This window comes from Oncorhynchus tshawytscha, linkage group LG06, assembly GCF_018296145.1.
Source record: "Oncorhynchus tshawytscha isolate Ot180627B linkage group LG06, Otsh_v2.0, whole genome shotgun sequence".
NCBI classification, from domain to species: domain Eukaryota; kingdom Metazoa; phylum Chordata; class Actinopteri; order Salmoniformes; family Salmonidae; genus Oncorhynchus; species Oncorhynchus tshawytscha.
In genome coordinates this window covers 35,669,081-35,687,156 of record NC_056434.1, presented here as the reverse complement: position 1 = coordinate 35,687,156, position 18,076 = coordinate 35,669,081, and the positions used below count along the sequence as shown (strand labels likewise).

General features: G+C 46.6%; 2 protein-coding genes across 2 annotated transcripts in view; one reads left to right on the top strand and one right to left on the bottom strand.

Annotated features, from left to right (window-relative positions):
* wnk1a (WNK lysine deficient protein kinase 1a) overlaps nt 1–9,268 on the top strand; it is a 51,146-nt gene extending 41,878 nt beyond the window's left edge. Inside the window, 15 exon segments of the mRNA XM_042323227.1 lie at nt 107–184; nt 1,010–1,089; nt 1,247–1,406; nt 1,754–1,870; nt 2,069–2,197; nt 2,275–2,326; nt 2,420–2,551; nt 2,795–3,240; nt 3,243–3,752; nt 3,899–3,949; nt 4,348–4,970; nt 5,177–5,370; nt 5,591–5,740; nt 5,918–6,126; nt 6,302–9,268. Coding sequence (XP_042179161.1) covers nt 107–184; nt 1,010–1,089; nt 1,247–1,406; nt 1,754–1,870; nt 2,069–2,197; nt 2,275–2,326; nt 2,420–2,551; nt 2,795–3,240; nt 3,243–3,752; nt 3,899–3,949; nt 4,348–4,970; nt 5,177–5,370; nt 5,591–5,740; nt 5,918–6,126; nt 6,302–6,655 — 3,285 coding nt within the window. The 3' untranslated portion in view covers nt 6,656–9,268.
* Nucleotides 9,269–9,373: 105 nt separating this feature from the next.
* Nucleotides 9,374–16,756, bottom strand: rad52 (RAD52 homolog, DNA repair protein). Its single transcript, XM_024423753.2, has 11 exons — nt 16,640–16,756; nt 15,398–15,494; nt 14,738–14,839; nt 14,490–14,583; nt 14,261–14,328; nt 11,664–11,782; nt 11,482–11,557; nt 11,119–11,405; nt 10,766–10,962; nt 9,851–10,120; nt 9,374–9,603 (listed from the first exon to the last, which is right to left on the bottom strand). The coding sequence occupies exons 2-11, from the start codon at nt 15,455–15,457 to the stop codon at nt 9,542–9,544; spliced, it is 1,335 nt and encodes a 444-aa protein (XP_024279521.1). The 5' UTR covers nt 15,458–15,494; nt 16,640–16,756; the 3' UTR covers nt 9,374–9,541.
* Nucleotides 16,757–18,076: the final 1,320 nt, after the last annotated feature.

The following is an 18,076-nucleotide window of genomic DNA, read 5'->3' as shown; positions in this document are numbered from 1 at the left end:
GTGAATAGATAATGAAGAGATTGTCTTGTCTGCAGAAATGGTTGTTTGATTTGTCTCTGTCTCTTCCACCCCCTCATCTCATCCCATCCTTCCCGTGCACCTCCAGCAGCCACAGCCAGTGGGCAGCACTGCACCTCAGAGCACAACACTACCACCGCTCCAGCCTGGTGCCCAGCAAATACAGGTGAGACATACACACTAGTTCACAACAACCCCAGCTTACGCTCTTACTAACGCTAAAACAGTCCCAAACAAGGACACAGCATGTATTCCATCTATTTGTATCAGGCTAGTACAGTCCTGTCATTCCTTCTTTTCACTCGGTCCTGGGGAACCCAATGGGTGCACGTTTTGGTTTTTGCCCTAGCATTACACATCAGTGATCAACTGATCATCAAGCTTTGATCATTTGAATCTGCTGTGTAGTGTCATGGCAAAAACCAAAACATGCACTCATTGGGGTTTCGAGGACCGAGTTTGGGAAACACTGGACTAAAAGCTCCGTGGCTCTACTCTTTCTTTCATACATTCCTCTTGCATGCTGCTGCTTCTTCCTGCATGGCTGTCAGTCATGGGCCAATGAACCGAGCCCTCCTATCCTATCTCCTCCAATCAATGCAGAGAACCTCTACTTCCTCTATCAGGCTGCAAACCTCTCTATGCCGCAGGTACACACAGACCAGGGGTAACGTGTGGGTGTGAGTGAGATGAGTGTTGGTTGTTAGGCTGGCATGTGATAGTATTGTAAGGAGCCTACAAACACACATACAAAACATGTCCTACTAGAAGTACATTCAGTGTGTGTGTGCTCAAAACCGTGTGTGTGTGTGCTCAAAGCATTTCCAATTACGCGGTCAGATCACACACCCTTGCGGTCAGATCACACACCCTTGCGGTCAGATCACACACCCTTGCGGTCAGATCACACACCCTTGCTTTCATGCTTGACATGACATGGTTGTAAAGCTCCTTTTAATGAACAGTGTGTGTGTGTGTGACAATGTTTCAGGCCTCTCTGAGTGTATCCCAGCCGGCGTCAGCAGAGAAGGCAGCAGGCCAGACAGTGCTGGTGCCTCAGTCTGTGGAGAAGTAAGGCATCACATCAGCTTTATACCTAGCGCACACCAGAAAGCATTTTCTGCTACTCAATATGTTATATTGAAAATACATCTATATACTGTATGATACGGCCCTTTGTTCCTTGTGATATCTCTCTTTCTTTCTTTCTTTCTTTCCTCCCCCCCAGTTGCCTTTCGAACGTGTCGTCAGGTTTCAGTGACTGCTTTGAGGGGACATCAGATGGTAGACACGAAGGGCGCTCCATGATCAAGCGGCACCAGCAGAACTCTGTACGCAGCCACTCTTGCCACGAGAAGACCGCCAAGGCCAAGCTCATCGTCCTCAATGTAAGAGTCACATGGTCAGACTTTCACCTCAACTCAATGTCTGTCTTCATCTATGTGGAGCGCCCTGGCTCGCACAGAAGTCACACACAGACCCCACATGGCCACCTTCTATCTCCTCAAGCCAAAATTCCAGTCATTTTCAACATACCCAGGTTTTCCAGAAATACTGGTTGGAGGATTTTAGATTTCCTGCTTATTCCCTTCGGATTCCGGACAATCTTCTAACCGGCATTTCAGAAAGAATTACAGGAATTTTGCAGCCCTATTGGCCTCTCACCCGCTCTCTCTGTCTACAGACGTCTGGTCGTATTTCAGCTGGTGTCCTCTCTCTGTGTGTCTGTTTTCAGATCTCCAACATGGGAGACCGGGTGGCAGAGTGCCAGCTGGAGACCCACAACAGGAAGATGGTCACCTTTAAGTTTGACCTGGATGGAGATAACCCTGAAGAGATCGCACGGATCATGGTAAGAATGATAAGAAACTAAAAAGCACTGATCTGAGTTGTATTGATCTCTTCCCCCAAGTCTCTGTAATTGTCAAGAGTAAAGAAATTAGATGTATTTGTTTTGTAGCTCCACGGGTCTCTTTCCACAGGTGGAAATGTGGATTTGATAGGCATGAGTTTTTGTATTATTGTAGTTAAATGTATATCCTTCTCTCAGGTCCTGAGTAAGTTTATCCTGGAGAGCGAACGCAAGTCGTTCATCGAGCAGGTCCGGGAGGTCATCGAAATGCCGGGCGATAAAGGAGAGGGCATGAAGGAAGGCTGCGCTCAACCGCCCTTCACTCAGGTAACATACCACACTACCCACCCACTAACTCCTAGGCAGCCTTTAGTTGACATGGTGTTGTCCTTCTCTCTACACAGATTGTGGTAGATGACCCCTTACAGCAGCGTGACAAGCCCACTCCTCTGTCTGGTAAACATGCACCTACACATTTACTATCTCTACTGAATTATGATTGTCTGGGCTCCACCTCTTCACCCCTCACCTCTCACCCCTGTTGCCTAGGCGTTGCAGCTCAGGTGGTCCACTCTGCAGGCCGGAGGTTCATCGTCAGCCCTGTCCCAGAGTCCCGTTTGAGAGAGCAGTTTTTCGGCCCTCCCTCGGCTACCACCTCGTTTGGGGACGAGCCCCATCCAGGTGAGACTGACTGGAATCTCTGGACCATAGAGTGCAACCAGAACTCACATATAGAATGTTAGAACTCTGTGTTCCAAACATGTGCCCCACTTCCAACCTTGGCATGTTTGAGAACTCTAAAACATGTTGCTTGATGCATTTACCAACATTAGTGTGTTTGACGTCATGATGATAAATGACTTGTTGTAAGAGCCCAGGTTATGTAAGTAACTCCTCTCTCTGTGTACCTCCCCGCTGCCCCAGTGAGTCTGGGCCTGTCCCTGTCTGCCCCCTCAAGCCGCCTCCAGCAGGCCTTCACTGAGATGAGGGAGACGCATGGGGAGAGACGAGCCACCAGCACAGTCCCCTCCTCCCAGGCTGGTCTGCACCCGGCCACCACCCTGCCTCATGTCTCTGTCATCCCCTCTGGGTCCTCCTCTCTTCCCCCCTCCACATGCCAAGTTGCAACCGGGAGGGGGTCTCCAACCCAAGTTTCAGCCCCTGCACCTGCTACCAGTGAGCTAATACCACACCCCCAGCCTGGCTGCCAAGCTGCCCCCTCTCAACCTGCTCCTGCCCAAATCACATTCCCCCCTTCAGCTGCTCTCCAGCCCCCCAGGCCACCTCGTCCTCTTTCCCCCCAGCCTCTGCCGATCAGATGGGCAGCAGCTCTGCCCCCGTCTCTGGAGCTCCACCCAGTAACTCTGGGACTGTGACCAGCTCAGAGCAGCACTCTGTTCCTGTTCCTATCCTGTCCTCTCAGCCTATCCCTGTGTCCATTCCTGTCACTCAGCCCACCTCCTCCCAGTCTCAGCCTGTCCCTACCTTTGTCCCTGTGGCACAGCCTGCAATGGCCCCCACCCATCTTCCACCCTCTACCCTGCCCTCCCAACCGTCCCAGCTGCAGCCAGGGGACCCAGATGGGGGAGAGTCCCAGTCCAAGGCCCCTGGTATAGATGACATCCATGCCCTAGAAAAGAAGCTGCGCTCCCTCTTTAAGGACTCCACCTCCGCTGACACTGGCAACCTTGAGACCACCTCTTCCTCCACAGAGACCATCTCCCCTCCCCATCTGGCAGCCCTGGTGCCCTCCTACAACCTGTCCCTCACTTCAGGGGAACAGGGAGCCCCGGGCCCCCCCCCCAACCCAGGACAGGGCCTCACACCAGCAGAACATGCACAGATCCATCCAGAAAAGCATGGCCAAGCCATCAGAGTGCAGGTACAGTAGAGGGAACTCTGATTGTCCAGTGACTGATAAGATATAGTATTTGTACTAAATGCTTTTTTTTCTCTTTTTCTCCTACCTTGATAATAATGATTACATCTTTGTGTGTGTGTCGTATGTATCCTGGTGTCTCCGAGCAGGCAGGCACCCCTACCTCTGAGCAATTGCCTCCATTCCCAGTACCAAACCAGGTTAGTCCTCTTTTCAGAACTTGTCCCCTTGAGAAGTTTTAAGTTATGTACTGTAATGTTGAGTTTTGTAGATGTGTGAAATAGGTGAATGTCATCTTTGAGTGGTGTGTCTAGAGTTTTTATTAAATAAAAACAATTATTTCACCTTTATTTAACCAGGTAGGCCAGTTGAGAACAAGTTCTCTTTTACAACTGCGACCTGGCCAAGATAAAGCAAAGCAGTTCGACACATACAACGACACAGAGTTAAACATTACACACAGTTGTGCTTGTTCTGTTGTGTTATCTTACCTATATTAGTTGCGTTAGTTATTTGGAATGTTTTCTGAGTGAGTTGTGTTGGTATGTTTGTTGCTGACATGTCTTGTGTGTGTGTGTGTGTGTGTGTGTGTGTCCAGTCCCAGCAGCCTCTTGGTAGTCTGGACGGCCAGCTGAGGAGAGCTGTGAGCCCTGAGACCATTCCAGGGAGCAGTAGAGCAGCAACGTCCTCCACAGGGGTCGTCAAACTGGGACGTTTCCAGGTCTCAGAAGCTGGCGCCGGCAGCACTCCTGACCCCTCTACCATCGCCTCCTCTTCCTCCCTCACACCCTCTTCATCCTCCTCCCCTTCTTCCTCGTCTTCCTCCTTTTCCAGCCCAGAGAACACCCTCCACCGCTCCTCCTCCCTCTCCAAAGGAGTCTGGAGTGGAGACTCTGTAGATGGGCTCACTTCTCACTTCCAGACGCAGTCCGCCACCATCGGACGCTTTCAGGTGACTGCCAGTGTCACACCCAGCCCCAACTCTGTCTCCAAAGTGGGCCGTTTTTCAGTGACGCCAGCTGCAGCCAATACCACGGCTCCTTCGGGATCTAGCTCCTCCCATCAGAACGGCCCTTCCTCTTCAGCAACTTCTGACCCCTGTAGCTCCGCCTCCGCAGGGAACAGAGGTTTGTTTAATCATTACATGACCAGCGACAACGAGGACGACTCTGGGCCAGAGGACGAGGCCTTTGAAAGGGAAGTCAGCCACCTCCGAGAGAAGTATGTTACCTTCACTCCTCCAAGATGTAACCTGTTTGTTTGTTTGCTGTTTTGGGCAATATTTCTCTTTTATATGATTTTAAACTTCAATGGGATCACTTACTTGTGGTGTAAGAGAGAAGTGATGACTGTTGTACTGTATTTGTTACAACCCTGCCTCACTCTGCCCTCCTCCTCTCTTCCTCCACTCCTCCTTCCCTCCACAGACATATGATAGAGAGCCAGACCCTCCACTCCCGTCACAAGGAGGAAATCGATGCTCTGTTCACCAGGCTGGGTAAACCTCGTCCCTCGGCTGTCCTCTCCCCCTCTGTGGCCATGGCCGGGGGCAGACGCAGGGCCAAGACCAAGGCCAGCAAATCAGCCCGCAGCAGCACCCAGCACGGTCCCTTGCACACAGGTAACACGAGTTGTGATTGGTCAGTCCAGCTGTCTGTATCTAGTGAGGGACTCTCTGCACACTGCTGAATGGAAATTAATATACAAATGTTCGACTGCAAGCAACGAGTAATCAGTCAATATTAAAGGGTAGAGACTGCTAGCTTAGAAGGGGTAATGTGATCAGGTGTTTCTCTCCACTCCTCTCTGTGGTTGATGTTTGTGTGTGTGTGTGTGTTTAGGAGCCCAAGTCACAGGCCAGATCTCCCCAGAGTCCTCCTCTAAGCAGTCATTTCGCCCCACGGCAGGGCTCTCTGAGCCAGGCAGCCGGACCTCCCCCCAGAATCTCAAACTCTCCCCCTCCTTGCCCAGCCTTAGCACCTCCACCATGGGTAAGCAAACCCAGCGGCACTCCTATTGTCTATGCTCCTTCACTACATGTTTTAGAAAGACAAACCCACATAATATTCATCAAACCAAGAGATGATACATCTCCAGAAGAGAAGCCAAACTTGATTTGAGAAACGAGTTGGCTTCCCAGGTTAAACTCGTCTCTGTGTGTCTTCCAGGAGTGAGTGGGACCAGTTCAGACAGTGGAGCGAACACCAGCCAGTGCCAGCCGTCAGGCCCCAACATGGCCCCGGCTGTAACACAGAGTCGCAAGGGCACATTCACAGACGACCTGCACCTGCTAGTTGACAACTGGGCCCGAGACGCCATCAGCCTCTCCCACGGCAAGAAAGGACCCAAGGGGACAGCCCAGGGACCCGGACACGACGTAAGGCCTCGACTCAGTCTAAAGACCAGCCATTTCCATAATCTGCCAAGCTATGTTTTTAGCTCTATTTTACATGATGATGTTTGCTTTTTTTTGCTCTCTTAATAGTGTTTTTTATCTAACTAACTTCCCCTTATTCCTCTCCTTCTCTCCTGTCCCCTCTTCCTAACTACAGATCCCTCTACATATCCCTCCTCAAGCCAACATGGGCCGAAAGTTTTCTGCTCCCGGCCACCTCTGCCCTACTACCCACCCCTCCACTAACCCCTCCATCCCCCTCTGCCCACGTCAGGGCTCTCTGGGCACCCCTGCCCAGGTGTTCGGCTACGGCCCATCCACCTACAGCACCCCCCAGTGGGCAGGACCTACAGGTCCCTGTCAGGTGGGCCTCCTAGCCTCCACCCAGCCGCAGGCCCAGTACCAGCCCCAAGCCCCCTCGGCCTCAGCCCCCCTTCAGCAGGCATTCCACGCGGGAGCCACTCAGAAACCTGTCAGCAACCCTGGAGGCCCCAACCTGAGGCCCACGTAGCCTGGACCTGGGTTAGTCAGGCTGGGCTGAGGGCAGGGAGGAAGAGCGCTATAGGACAACTACTAGCACTCTGGTGTTTTGTTCTGTTTCGCTTATTGGTGAGGTGGAAAAAAAGAAGAGGAGACTGTGGTCCTGTCAGACGAAAAAAGAGGTCTGTCTGTTGGTTGGAGATTTCAATACATACCCATAGCACACCAATCACACCTTCACCCCCTACTAGGGCCCAGTCTTTTCTGCCAATGGCTGTGGAAGCGGGCTGTGACATTTAGGTTTGTCCAATGAAAGCCATTGACCCAAGAGCACAAACGGCAACGGCCAGAGACGTCTGTTGAAAGCACCATTGTGACCATTCCCTTGAAGGAGAGGATAGGGAGGGGGAACTCTTAATCACTTCTTGACTGTAACTGGCCTTAAGCTTAACTAGGACAGAATTTAGAAGATGGAGAGAAACCCCGCCAACACACACGCACCTCCTAGCCCTACTGTCATTGGCTGAGATTCGGGGGTGTTGAATGGTATGGGAAGCTGTCTTGGTGAGAAACAGATGAATTGTGGGTATCAAGTTTGTATAAAGAAAGTCGAGAGAGACACAGTATGTAGAGAAGGAAAGAAGAGATGGAATGAGAGTGAATGGAAGCCGGTAAGGTTTTACTGGATAGTGGTTACCCATATCATCGCCATACAGTAAGATGCAATAATAGCATTGTGGGGAAAGGAGTGAGTCCCTGGCCCCATGTAACAGTGGCCTTCAATCCCTAAATGCATGTGCACATTTTCTTTGTATAACAAATATTTCTTGTCCTAGGTTATGATTCCATGGTTATATTTGACTATCTGTCCCTCTGAGATGTTGTGCCTGACTGCGGGTGTTACTTTCTTATTTGAGACCATAACCTGTTAGCGTGAGTTAAGTAACAGACGTGTCTGTAGATAGTTTATCATTATCTACTTCCTGTCATGTCCATGCTTTGGATTTAGCCTGACTATCCATGAGTGATTTTGGTTTACGCTTTAGACTGGTTAGGCTTATCAACTGTTTGAGTGGTTTGAGTTGTAGGCTTCAGCAACTGTGACAATTTGGTTTGGGGTTTTAGACTTTAGCTACCGTGTCGGTTGTCTCACCTCACCACCTGGTGTACTGTTGTCACTCTGATAAGCAAGGCTATGGCCCTCGGTACATTCCTGAGACTATCTATAGATACTACTGGTATATTATCTAGCAGTGAACGGGGCATGATTTTCACACAGACCTTAGAAATGTAAACTTTTCACAAATCTATCCAACCTTATTTCCTGTTGTCATATTTCAAAATCATGACAAATTGTCTGGGGTTCCCTTTCTGTGGTTTATTTAAAAACAAATACAAGATGCTCTCTATGGACCTGTATTCAGCCATCAGATTTTGATATTTCACAAACTTAAGTGTTGTTGAACAACATGTAGTTAAAGGAATATAACGTGCAATTGCAGGGTTATTATTGGTATTGTACTCCGTAACAGCAGAGTAGTCCTGTGCTTCTTCAGCTCTTACCATACACCACCCTGTCTTTTTTTGTTTTACTGTGTGTATATGTCTATACATGCAAGGTACATGTGTTGCATTTAAATAATGATTTCATATAATGCTCATCGGCATAGAGTACTATGTCTTGTGATTTACCCACCCCCACACAGTACACACAGCCCTGTAAACTTTCAGAACTCTTTAGTGCTTCGCATCCTCACTACTGAGACATTCCACCATAATGACCGAGCCCTACTGTTCTTTCTGATGGACTAGAGTCCAGTGACTGAAAGACCAGTTAACTGCCGACCTGTGAGATCCATCAAACGTCCATAGACATCGGTAAATGTTTAATGTGAAAGTTAGACATAACTAAAGAAGTCTGTCAGAAGAGGCAGGTGAGTCTTATAAGATAGGTCACCAAAACCAGCATTTGTTTGTTAGTTATTGAAAAAGGGTATGATTTGTCTAAGTGGGTCGTCTGAATGAACGTAATCAGTACAGTATTGCATAGCAACACTTGTTTTCAACAGATGAGCAAACTAAACTTGTCTTGTGGTTTTTCTCTCCATTGGCACCATTCTCTTGCTTCTTTGCCACCTTACGTGATGAGTGCCATTCCCCTCAAGTGACCTCACCCACTCCTGGTTTGAACTACTACTTTAACTTCTCTAGAGAATAATAAGTTACTGCAATGCAGAATATGCAATGTTTAATAGGGACCAAGGGGAAATGTTTTCATGCCGACGGTTGTTAATGTTTTTGATATTGGGAAATCCTGCTTTTTTTTCTATGAGTCCACACAAAGTGCCGATCTTGAATTGCTCAGGTGTCAATGTATCTCAATATAATATTGGCATCTGTTTCCTGAATTCTGCATGCTAACTGGTTTTAGACCTTTGGCTTACCTACAACAACCCACTGTACAGCACACGCTACTAATCACCCAATTATCCACAAGTGGTGAAAAGATTCTACCGGCACAATTCTGTCTTAGGCTACTGACATTTCATGTTGTACTCGTCCCTATTTTCTCTTGCTCTAAGGACCAGCCTACTCTGGTTGTTTTTTCACGTTGTACAAAAATAAATAAATGCAACTGAAATCATATTGCTTCATCTTTTACATGCACCAAGTAGACCTATTTCAACCAATGAGGTTGGTGTGGCCAGGAACATGATATTCAGAACAAAGGTCACAAGTAAGAGAATAGTCCAGTTTTTTGAAAGGCAAACAGAAATCCCTGATTTTATTTACAAAAACCATAAACAATTCTTTACATTTAGCAGCAAGAAGAGATGCCCATATACTCAACATATAAACTAAAATACAAATGAAGACTTGTTGGTAAAATGGCTTTTAGGTAAGTGAAAGTCTTTTCTCAAGTGTCCAGCTTGCGTTTCTTCATGTACTGTCCTTGTCTAGATGGACTGAATGCCTCACCTGTGACAAGAAAAGGCAATTAATAATCTAGAAAATGCTGTACCAATATCAAGAATGTTTCTCAAACTGGTTCAATTGAAGGTACTTTACTTTGCTAGATTAGCTGAATCAGGTATTCTAGCAAAGTAAAGGTGTTGATGAATCGGATGTGTTAGTTAAGGTCAAACAAAACGCAGCATGCCCAGTAGTCCCCCAGGACCAATGATGTCCACTGTTTTAAAGCAGCTCATTCATTACCCAGTCTCACCTGTCCTGTCAGATGTCCTAGGGTGCTGGTTGTGATACTGGGGTTGGTTTCCCCCCTGTACTTGGCCGTGTGGTGGGGGCTCTTGGGGCCTGACGGCGGGGGGTCGTAGGGATGGTGAAGCCCCTCTCTGAGGGGTCTTACTGCGGGTCAGCATTTGGTGACTACCCCCTGGCGTGCTGGGTCGTAACGAGGATGTTGATGAAGGTCCACCTGCTGGGGCCTCCAACTCCTGGATGCCGTCAAGAGTGAAGTCCCACAGCTCTGGGTTATCTTGGGGGAACGATGATAAGTGTTAACAAATATCCAGTATATTTGTCACACTGGGGATTTTATAGCCCCTAGAACAACAGTAACAACTAGAAGCAGCCACAGTATTCAGGTACACATGAAACAGACGCCAGCATAGGGAGGTAGATTTCCGCAAGACGTTGTAGATCTGTGTAATCTGAATCATTTTCAGAGTAGTTCCCATTCTTTCTACTTGAGCCCCCTGGTGGTGGTTTACGGTACTGGCAAGATACTCATCCCTGCTGCAGGGTTCTTTGTGTCCACTAGGTGTGCTGTAAGCCATGGTGGTCTTTGTCCCTGGTCAGGGGTGCTAAACCTACCTGGAAGGAGAGAGGTATCCCATTCCAAAGAGCATGGCAACACTAGTACAAGACGAACAACCAGTCAAAGAACATGGCTAACAGACAAACACCATACTGCATTAAAACAGAACTTGGACATTTCTTGCTAACACATTTTATGGTCCTCCACAGTACATGACTTGGACTGAAATAGGTGCCGGAAATCATTTTGGGTACCGGCACTGTTTATATTTTAGGTGCCGGTACTCAGCTCTGGTGAGCTCCTGCCCAAGTCAAGCACCGGTCCTCCAAAATATTGTATTTTCTTGCTTGCTTATTGTCTTACCATGAGCTCCACTGGGTGCCTGTACAATAGCTGTGTCTGGGCCCTCTGTCTTGAGCAGAGGTTGTCCCTGCAGGAGCTTTTTCGCCTCCATCTCCTGGCGGAACTTCTGCTGCAGCTGCTGCTGCTTGAGCTTCCTCTGCTGCTTGGAGTCTGTGTGGGCGTCAGAGAGACAGAGGTCCTCCACATCTGATAAAGACCTGAAGGAGGGAGGACGTGAGGGATAGAGAGGATAAGACAAAGAGAGAACAGAGGTGAGAGTAAGAGTTTGGGTACAGCGAGGAAATTTAGAGACAGACACCTGTAATAAAACCAATACACAAGAAAGGTTTGACAGTCATCTGGCTGTTGCTCACCTGACAAGATTACAGCGCTTGTTCTCACTGTCTGATGGAGCTGAGGGGGCTACTGGTCCAGAGGCAGCAGTAGGGGTGTGTGAGAGAAAAGTCCTGGCTCCCCCTCTGTCCCCGTGCTCCCCTGGGGGAGCCTGGTGGTGGTTGTGGGCCCTGGGCTGCTCCAGTGGTGCCCTCCCTGACCCAGGCCCAGCACTCTCCCACCGGGCCAAGCTAGACAGCCGGGCCTTCTCCACTGATGGCTCACTGTCAGAACGCTTGGTCTGGGCTGGGTCCAGAGGGGGAGCAGGCTGGGAGAGACAGAGACAGTGAACACTGGAAAGGGTGGATGGATGTAAATGACAGTTGACAGGAACAGTATCTAACCTGTTTAGGGATCTTGTTGATGGATATGAGGTACTCTTTATTCATGATACAGTTCCCAAGGGCGTTTCCAAAACATCTGGAAGGATGGGGGATCAAATATCAGAACTACAACAAACTCAGACACCAACACGCACAGTAAAAAGTAGTTCATGGAACATTAAGTGTAGTGTCTCCCCCTGTACTTGAGTGCTCTCTTCAGTCCATCAGTGACTGCCTCTTTCCTGGCCTTCTCCAGTGACAGGGCCTTGGACTTTTGTCCCTCGCTCACCCCGTAGCCAACGTCCTCATGGAACGACCCATCCTATGGGGAGAGACACACCAAACACACTTAGTAATACAGTAAGTGTGTGAAATACATTATAGTAAAAAGCTGACACACCCAAAATTGTAGCGATGCTAACAGAGTAAACGGTATTAAAAAAACTAAAGTTGTACATATGCTACTATAGACACTGTGTACAACACATTAAGGACACCTGCTCTTTCCATGACATAGATTGACCAGGTGAATCCAGGTAAAAGCTATGATCCCTTATCGATGTCACTTGTTAAATCCACTTCAATCCGTGTAGATGAAGAGACAGGTTCAAGAAGGATTTTTAAGCCTTGAGGCATGGATTGTGTGTGCGCGCGCACCATTCAGAGGGTGAACGGGCAAGACAAAATATTTAAGTGCCTTTGAAAGGGGTATGGTAGTAGGTGCCAAGCGCACCGATTTGTGTCAAGAAATGCACCGGCGAGAGGGTTTTCCACGCTCAACAGTTTCCCGTGTGTATCAAGAATGGTCCACCACCCAAAGGACAACCAGCCAACTTGACACAACTGTGGGAAGCATTGGAGTCAACATGGGCCAGCATCCCTGTGGAACACTTGACACCTTGTAGAGTCCATGCCCCAACAAACTGAGGCAGTTCTGATGGCAAAAGGGGTGGGGGGGTTGAAACTCAATATTAGAAGGTGTCAATGTTTTATACACTCAGTGTATGTACTACTATATACAGTGGGGCAAAAAAGTATTTAGTCAGCCACCAATTGTGCAAGTTCTCCCACTTAAGATGAGAGAGGCCTGTAATTTTCATCATAGGTACACTTCAACTATGACAGACAAAATGAGACAAAAAATCCAGAAAATCACATTGTAGGATTTTTTATTCATTTATTTGCAAATGATGGTGGAAAATAAGTATTTGGTCAATAACAAAAGTTTCTCAATACTTTGTTATATACCCTTTGTTGGCAATGACAGAGGTCAAACGTTTTCTGTAAGTCTTCACAAGGTTTTCACACACTGTTGCTGGTATTTTGGCCCATTCCTCCATGCAGATCTCCTCTAGAGCAGTGATGTTTTGGGGCTGTTGCTGGGCAACACGGACTTTCAACTCACTCCAAAGATTTTCTATGGGGTTGAGATCTGGAGACTGGCTAGGCCACTCCAGGACCTTGAAATGCTTCTTACGAAGCCACTCCTTCGTTGCCCGGGCGGTGTGTTTGGGATCATTGTCATGCTGAAAGACCCAGCCACGTTTCATCTTCAATGCCCTTGCTGATGGAAGGAGATTTTCACTCAAAATCTCACGATACATGGCCCCATTCATTCTTTCCTTTACACGGATCAGTTGTCCTGGTCCCTTTGCAGAAAAACAGCCCCAAAGCATGATGTTTCCACCCCCATGCTTCACAGTAGGTATGGTGTTCTTTGGATGCAACTCAGCATTCTTTGTCCTCCAAACACGAAGAGTTGAGTTTTTACCAAAAAGTTATTTTGGTTTAATCTGACCATATGACATTCTCCCAATCTTCTTCTGGATCATCCAAATGCTCTCTAGCAAACTTCAGACGGGCCTGGACATGTAATGGCTTAAGCAGGGGGACACGTCTGGCACTGCAGGATTTGAGTCCCTGGCGGCGTAGTGTGTTACTGATGGTAGGCTTTGTTACTTTGGTCCCAGCTCTCTGCAGGTCATTCACTAGGTCCCCCGGTGTGGTTCTGGGATTTTTGCTCACCGTTCTTGTGATCATTTTGACCCCACGGGGTGAGATCTTGCGTGGAGCCCCAGATCAAGGGAGATTATCAGTGGTCTTCTATGTCTTTCATTTCCTAATAATTGCTCCCACAGTTGATTTCTTCAAACCAAGCTGCTTACCCATTGCAGATTCAGTCTTCCCAGCCTGGTGCAGGTCTACAATTTTGTTTCTGGTGTCCTTTGACAGCTCTTTGGTCTTGGCCATAGTGGAGTTTGGAGTGTGACTGTTTGAGGTTGTGGACAGGTATCTTTTATACTGATACAAGTTCAAACAGGTGCCATTAATACAGGTACCGAGTGGAGGACAAGAGGAGCCTCTTAAAGAAGAAGTTACAGGTCTGTGAGAGCCAGAAATCTTGCTTGTTTGTAGGTGACCAAATACTTCCTTTTCCACCATAATTTGCAAATAAATTCATTAAAAATCCTACAACGTGATTTTCTAGATTTTTTTTCTCATTTTGTCTGTCATAGTTGAAGTGTACCTATGATGAAAATTACAGGCCTCTCATCTTCTTAAGTGGGAGAACTTACACAATTGGTGGCTGACTAAATACTTTTTTGCCCCACTGTATGTACTATAGATGCTCCCAACTATTTAATAGGTAAACCTAATAACCAAATGTTGGCACCGCATTGCCGAACAACACACAACTCATTGCACCCTCCCTTGAAACACACTTCCAAAACTGGAAAGAGCCAACAGTGGCACTGTAGATTTTAAATAACAATGGTTGACTTCTCTGCCCATCACCCACCTTCAGTTGGACTTTGACAAACGCACTGACTCCAACGTAGAACTTCCCATTGATGAGGTCAACAAAGTCTGTGAGGGGACAGTCCGTCACTGTGTTGTGACTGTGCATTACAGACACATTCATATACAGTACCCAGTGGGTCATAAATAAATAATAAAGGTTACACTGAAGACAGAAGTAGGTTTCTAAATATACTGTTTAATAGCTAGCGATGCTCCAGCTCTCCTACCGACATTCTGCTGGGAGATGGAGTGAGACCAGCCGTTGTATCCAAACATCTCATTGGCCAGGCTGATCACACGGTGCCCCTCTATGTAACACACCTGCAACAAGAACAACACTGTCTTTAGTTCCAAGCGGGTGAGTAAAGGCTGATGATGAAGTGTGTACTTATTGGTTAGTTTTACTCTTGGGTGGATTAGGATGTAATTCGAAGTTGTTTTCAACAACAAAAGAGTTTGTGTGACTTGGCCTTGCCTTCTGGCCCCCTCCAGCCATCCTGGAGCTGATGTATTCAGGTCCCAGCTTCTGTCGCAGTGCATTCTGGACTGCCTGGTACTCCTCTGCAGTATAGTTATACTGGAAAGATAAAGTCTTGGTTGAGGTTTGCTTGCCATTTTAAAGCAAAAAGATCTAAGGTATTTTCTATAGTCTAAAGAGTCTTATCTTGCATCTTAAAAGATACACTATGCAGAAATCACTCTGCCATTTCATGGTTACTAAAATTCTAAGTTTGCCTAATTTCAGTTTGTGACAAAACAAGCATAGTACAATGATTATTTATAGTCTGCACAATCTAAACCACTGTGAAATATATTTTCCATAACCTAAAATATAGTACTTTAAGAAGTACTATTAAAGTAAAAGCTGCTAAAACTAAACTTAATGGGAAGCATAGCAATAGTTCACAACAGATCTACAGCTTCTTAGACTTGCTTTCAATGAGAATGGCAGATCTCTATTTCTATGTGAATTTGGTAGGGTCAGCCAAAAAGTGACATACTTGCAGCTTTAACTGATCTGAAAACAAAGGATGGATGACGCATTCCCTTGTCCAGTTCTTTCACATCAGTGTTTTCATGAAAGGATAGAGGATTTGGAGCCACTTTAGACTACTGAGATGCACCACAAACCTACCTGCCCGAAGCGTGTGTTGAATGCTTGGCTGCTCTTGTCCTCCTCTGTATCATGGTGCATATTTTCAGTCTCCAGTTTATCAATACTGTGGCAGGTGCTGCAAAAAGTGTATGACAGTCAATCAAGTCCTAACCAGTTGCATGAAGGCCTGGTATGGGAATTATTCCATCCACAACTGCAAGGTCCTCCAGCGGGTGGTGAAGACGGCCCAGTACATCACTGGGACCATGCTCTCACCCATCTAGGACATCTCCTCGAAATGGTGGCTGTAAAAGGCCCGGAGCATCATAAAGGACCCACGGCCACAAACTGACAGTCTCTAAGCATTAAATTGTGGGGGGAGAACGGCTCATAATAATACCTGGAACGGAATTGCTGCAAACAGGTGGAAACCATTTGTTTCATACCATTCCACTAATAACGGTCCAGCCATTGTTTTTATTTAACCTTTATTTAACTAGGCAAGACAGCTAAGAACAAATTCTTATTTACAAAGACAGGGAACAGTGGGCTAACTTGTTCAGGGTCAGAACGACAGATCTTTACCTTGTCAGCTCGGGGTTTCAGTTACTGGCCCAATGCTCTAACCACTAGGCTACCTGCCGCCCCTTAAAGATGCACTACCACGAGCCCGTCCTTCCCAATTATGGTGCCACCAACCTCCTGTGCTTCCTGTATTAACATTATAGCTACTTGTGGTTAAATGTGTATTCTATTCTTACTGAGCCAGTTACTTTGTTCGTATTGTTATATATGTTTCTTACTGTTAGTGTCGAGAATGACCCTGCAAGTAAGCGTTTCGCTGGACGGTGTATGCCATGTGTATCCAGTACATACGACTAATAAAACGTATCCAGCTGTATTACTGTCCAAAAAGGCAACGTACCGTTAGAAAATGTAAATGCTGACATAACGAAGTCCGAAGAGTTTGCAAAACTAACTCGATACTTTGACCTTATTAAGCAAGCATTTCGCTACACTCGCAATAACACCTTCTAACCATGTTGTGTATGTGACCAATACAATTTGATTTGAATAGTTACAATGTAGCTATCGCTTTGACACAAACTGCTCATTTCTGGAACGTGTCTAGCTAGCTAACGTTAACCAGTTGGCTCGCTATAACTAATTGGCTAGCAGTTGTTTTGGCATACATTGGCCGATAAAAAAATAGCTAGCTATATGAGGTGAAGCTGTATTATTCACAAACGTTGGAAAGTTAAAACATGTTCCGTAAATTACCTTAGAGTTTAGAGCGTGTTTAATTTATAGCTAGCTACAAAATATTGTATTTCCCGCTTGCCCCTGAGTCGAAGTTTGAGTGACGCATCTTCTTCTTCTTTAAGGTTTTATGGCAGACTACAACCTATTGGTGTATTGCCGCCACCTACTGTATGGGGTGGTAAAACAACCACCTCACTCCTGCTCAGGCGCCTGAGGACAGAGCATTCATCTACAAGTCTCCTTGTAATGTCTCTGCTGTAGAATCTGAGTCCCAAAAAACGCTCAGCCGCACTCACAACAATGACTATTCTTTCTGATTTCCTCTCTGTTTGCGCTATACAGTTTATAACCAATGTAATAAATGCTACAAAGTCCAAATTCATAACATGCAACATGTCAGGATCCCTCTGTTGACAAGGAACATCATCTGGTGTCTCTACTCCTACTACCATTACTTCTTTAACGTCACTCCACTCTTCTCACCACCTCTGGACAGGACACATGATGGACAGCCCTTATTCTTGCCAGCTGCGTCTCCTTCACCCTAACAGGGCACTACAGAAATTCAGGTGCATGTTCACCACCACAATTGCAGCATACTCCTCTCATCTACATACACTTGACACATGGCCAAATAATTTCCTTTTTTCACATTGCATGGGTTTGGTCATGACTGCTCTCACAGGGTATCTCATAAAATCCAAATACACGTGCACACACAAGACACACAAATCCACTTCATCTGCTGTAATAGCAAACTGTTCAAATGGTTATTGTATCTTCAATTTGTCTCCATGTTGCGTGTCGACAAAAAAATGTAAACAAAAAAAATGTACTCTACAAGCCGCCATTACCCGTCCCGAATTTTACCCTAGCCAAACCCCCTGCTTGGTTCATTGGTCGTACGCGAGTTAAGTGGGTTTGTACAGTATTCTTAAGGATGTTAGGATTTGTGCATTCATGTCCTAAATTAATCATCATCATCATTAATTCATATGTCATTGTTTTCAGTCACATAGATAGCTGTATATGTGAAAAATAAATAACCTCGACCTTTGTCAACATAAAAATATTTATAATCGCAGTTTCTCGACCAGCCTTGTGCCAACCCTGACTGGCTGCACTAAAGTGGCCCCCGTCATTCGTGTCATGATGATGTGACAGATGGCACAGAGGAGAGCCCTCTCTGCTGTGCTTAAACTGGGTGAGATTGGGGTCAATGCTGGATATAGAGCAGCATGTTTCTAACCTCATTAGTCAGGACTTTATGGGGAGATAGTGGTCATAATCAAAATGTGAATTGCACATTACATCTAGGCTACAGAAGCCCACAAGAATGTAGCCTGATAGCCAAGATAATCTTGCCATGAGAGCTGTGTGTGTGTGTCTGTGTGTGTGTGTGTGTGTGTGTGTGTGTGTGTGTGTGTGTGTGTGTGTGTGTGTGTGTGTGTGTGT

Bases quoted from the DNA above. Each gene is read 5' to 3' on its own strand.
- rad52 (XM_024423753.2), bottom strand. From the start codon at position 15,457: ATGCACCATGATACAGAGGAGGACAAGAGCAGCCAAGCATTCAACACA. The intron at 11,558-11,663 runs GTACAGGGGGAG...CCATCCTTCCAG, and splicing joins GGACTGAAGAGAGCACTCAA to ATGTTTTGGAAACGCCCTTG. The intron at 11,406-11,481 runs GTTAGATACTGT...TGTCTCTCCCAG, and splicing joins TCAACAAGATCCCTAAACAG to CCTGCTCCCCCTCTGGACCC.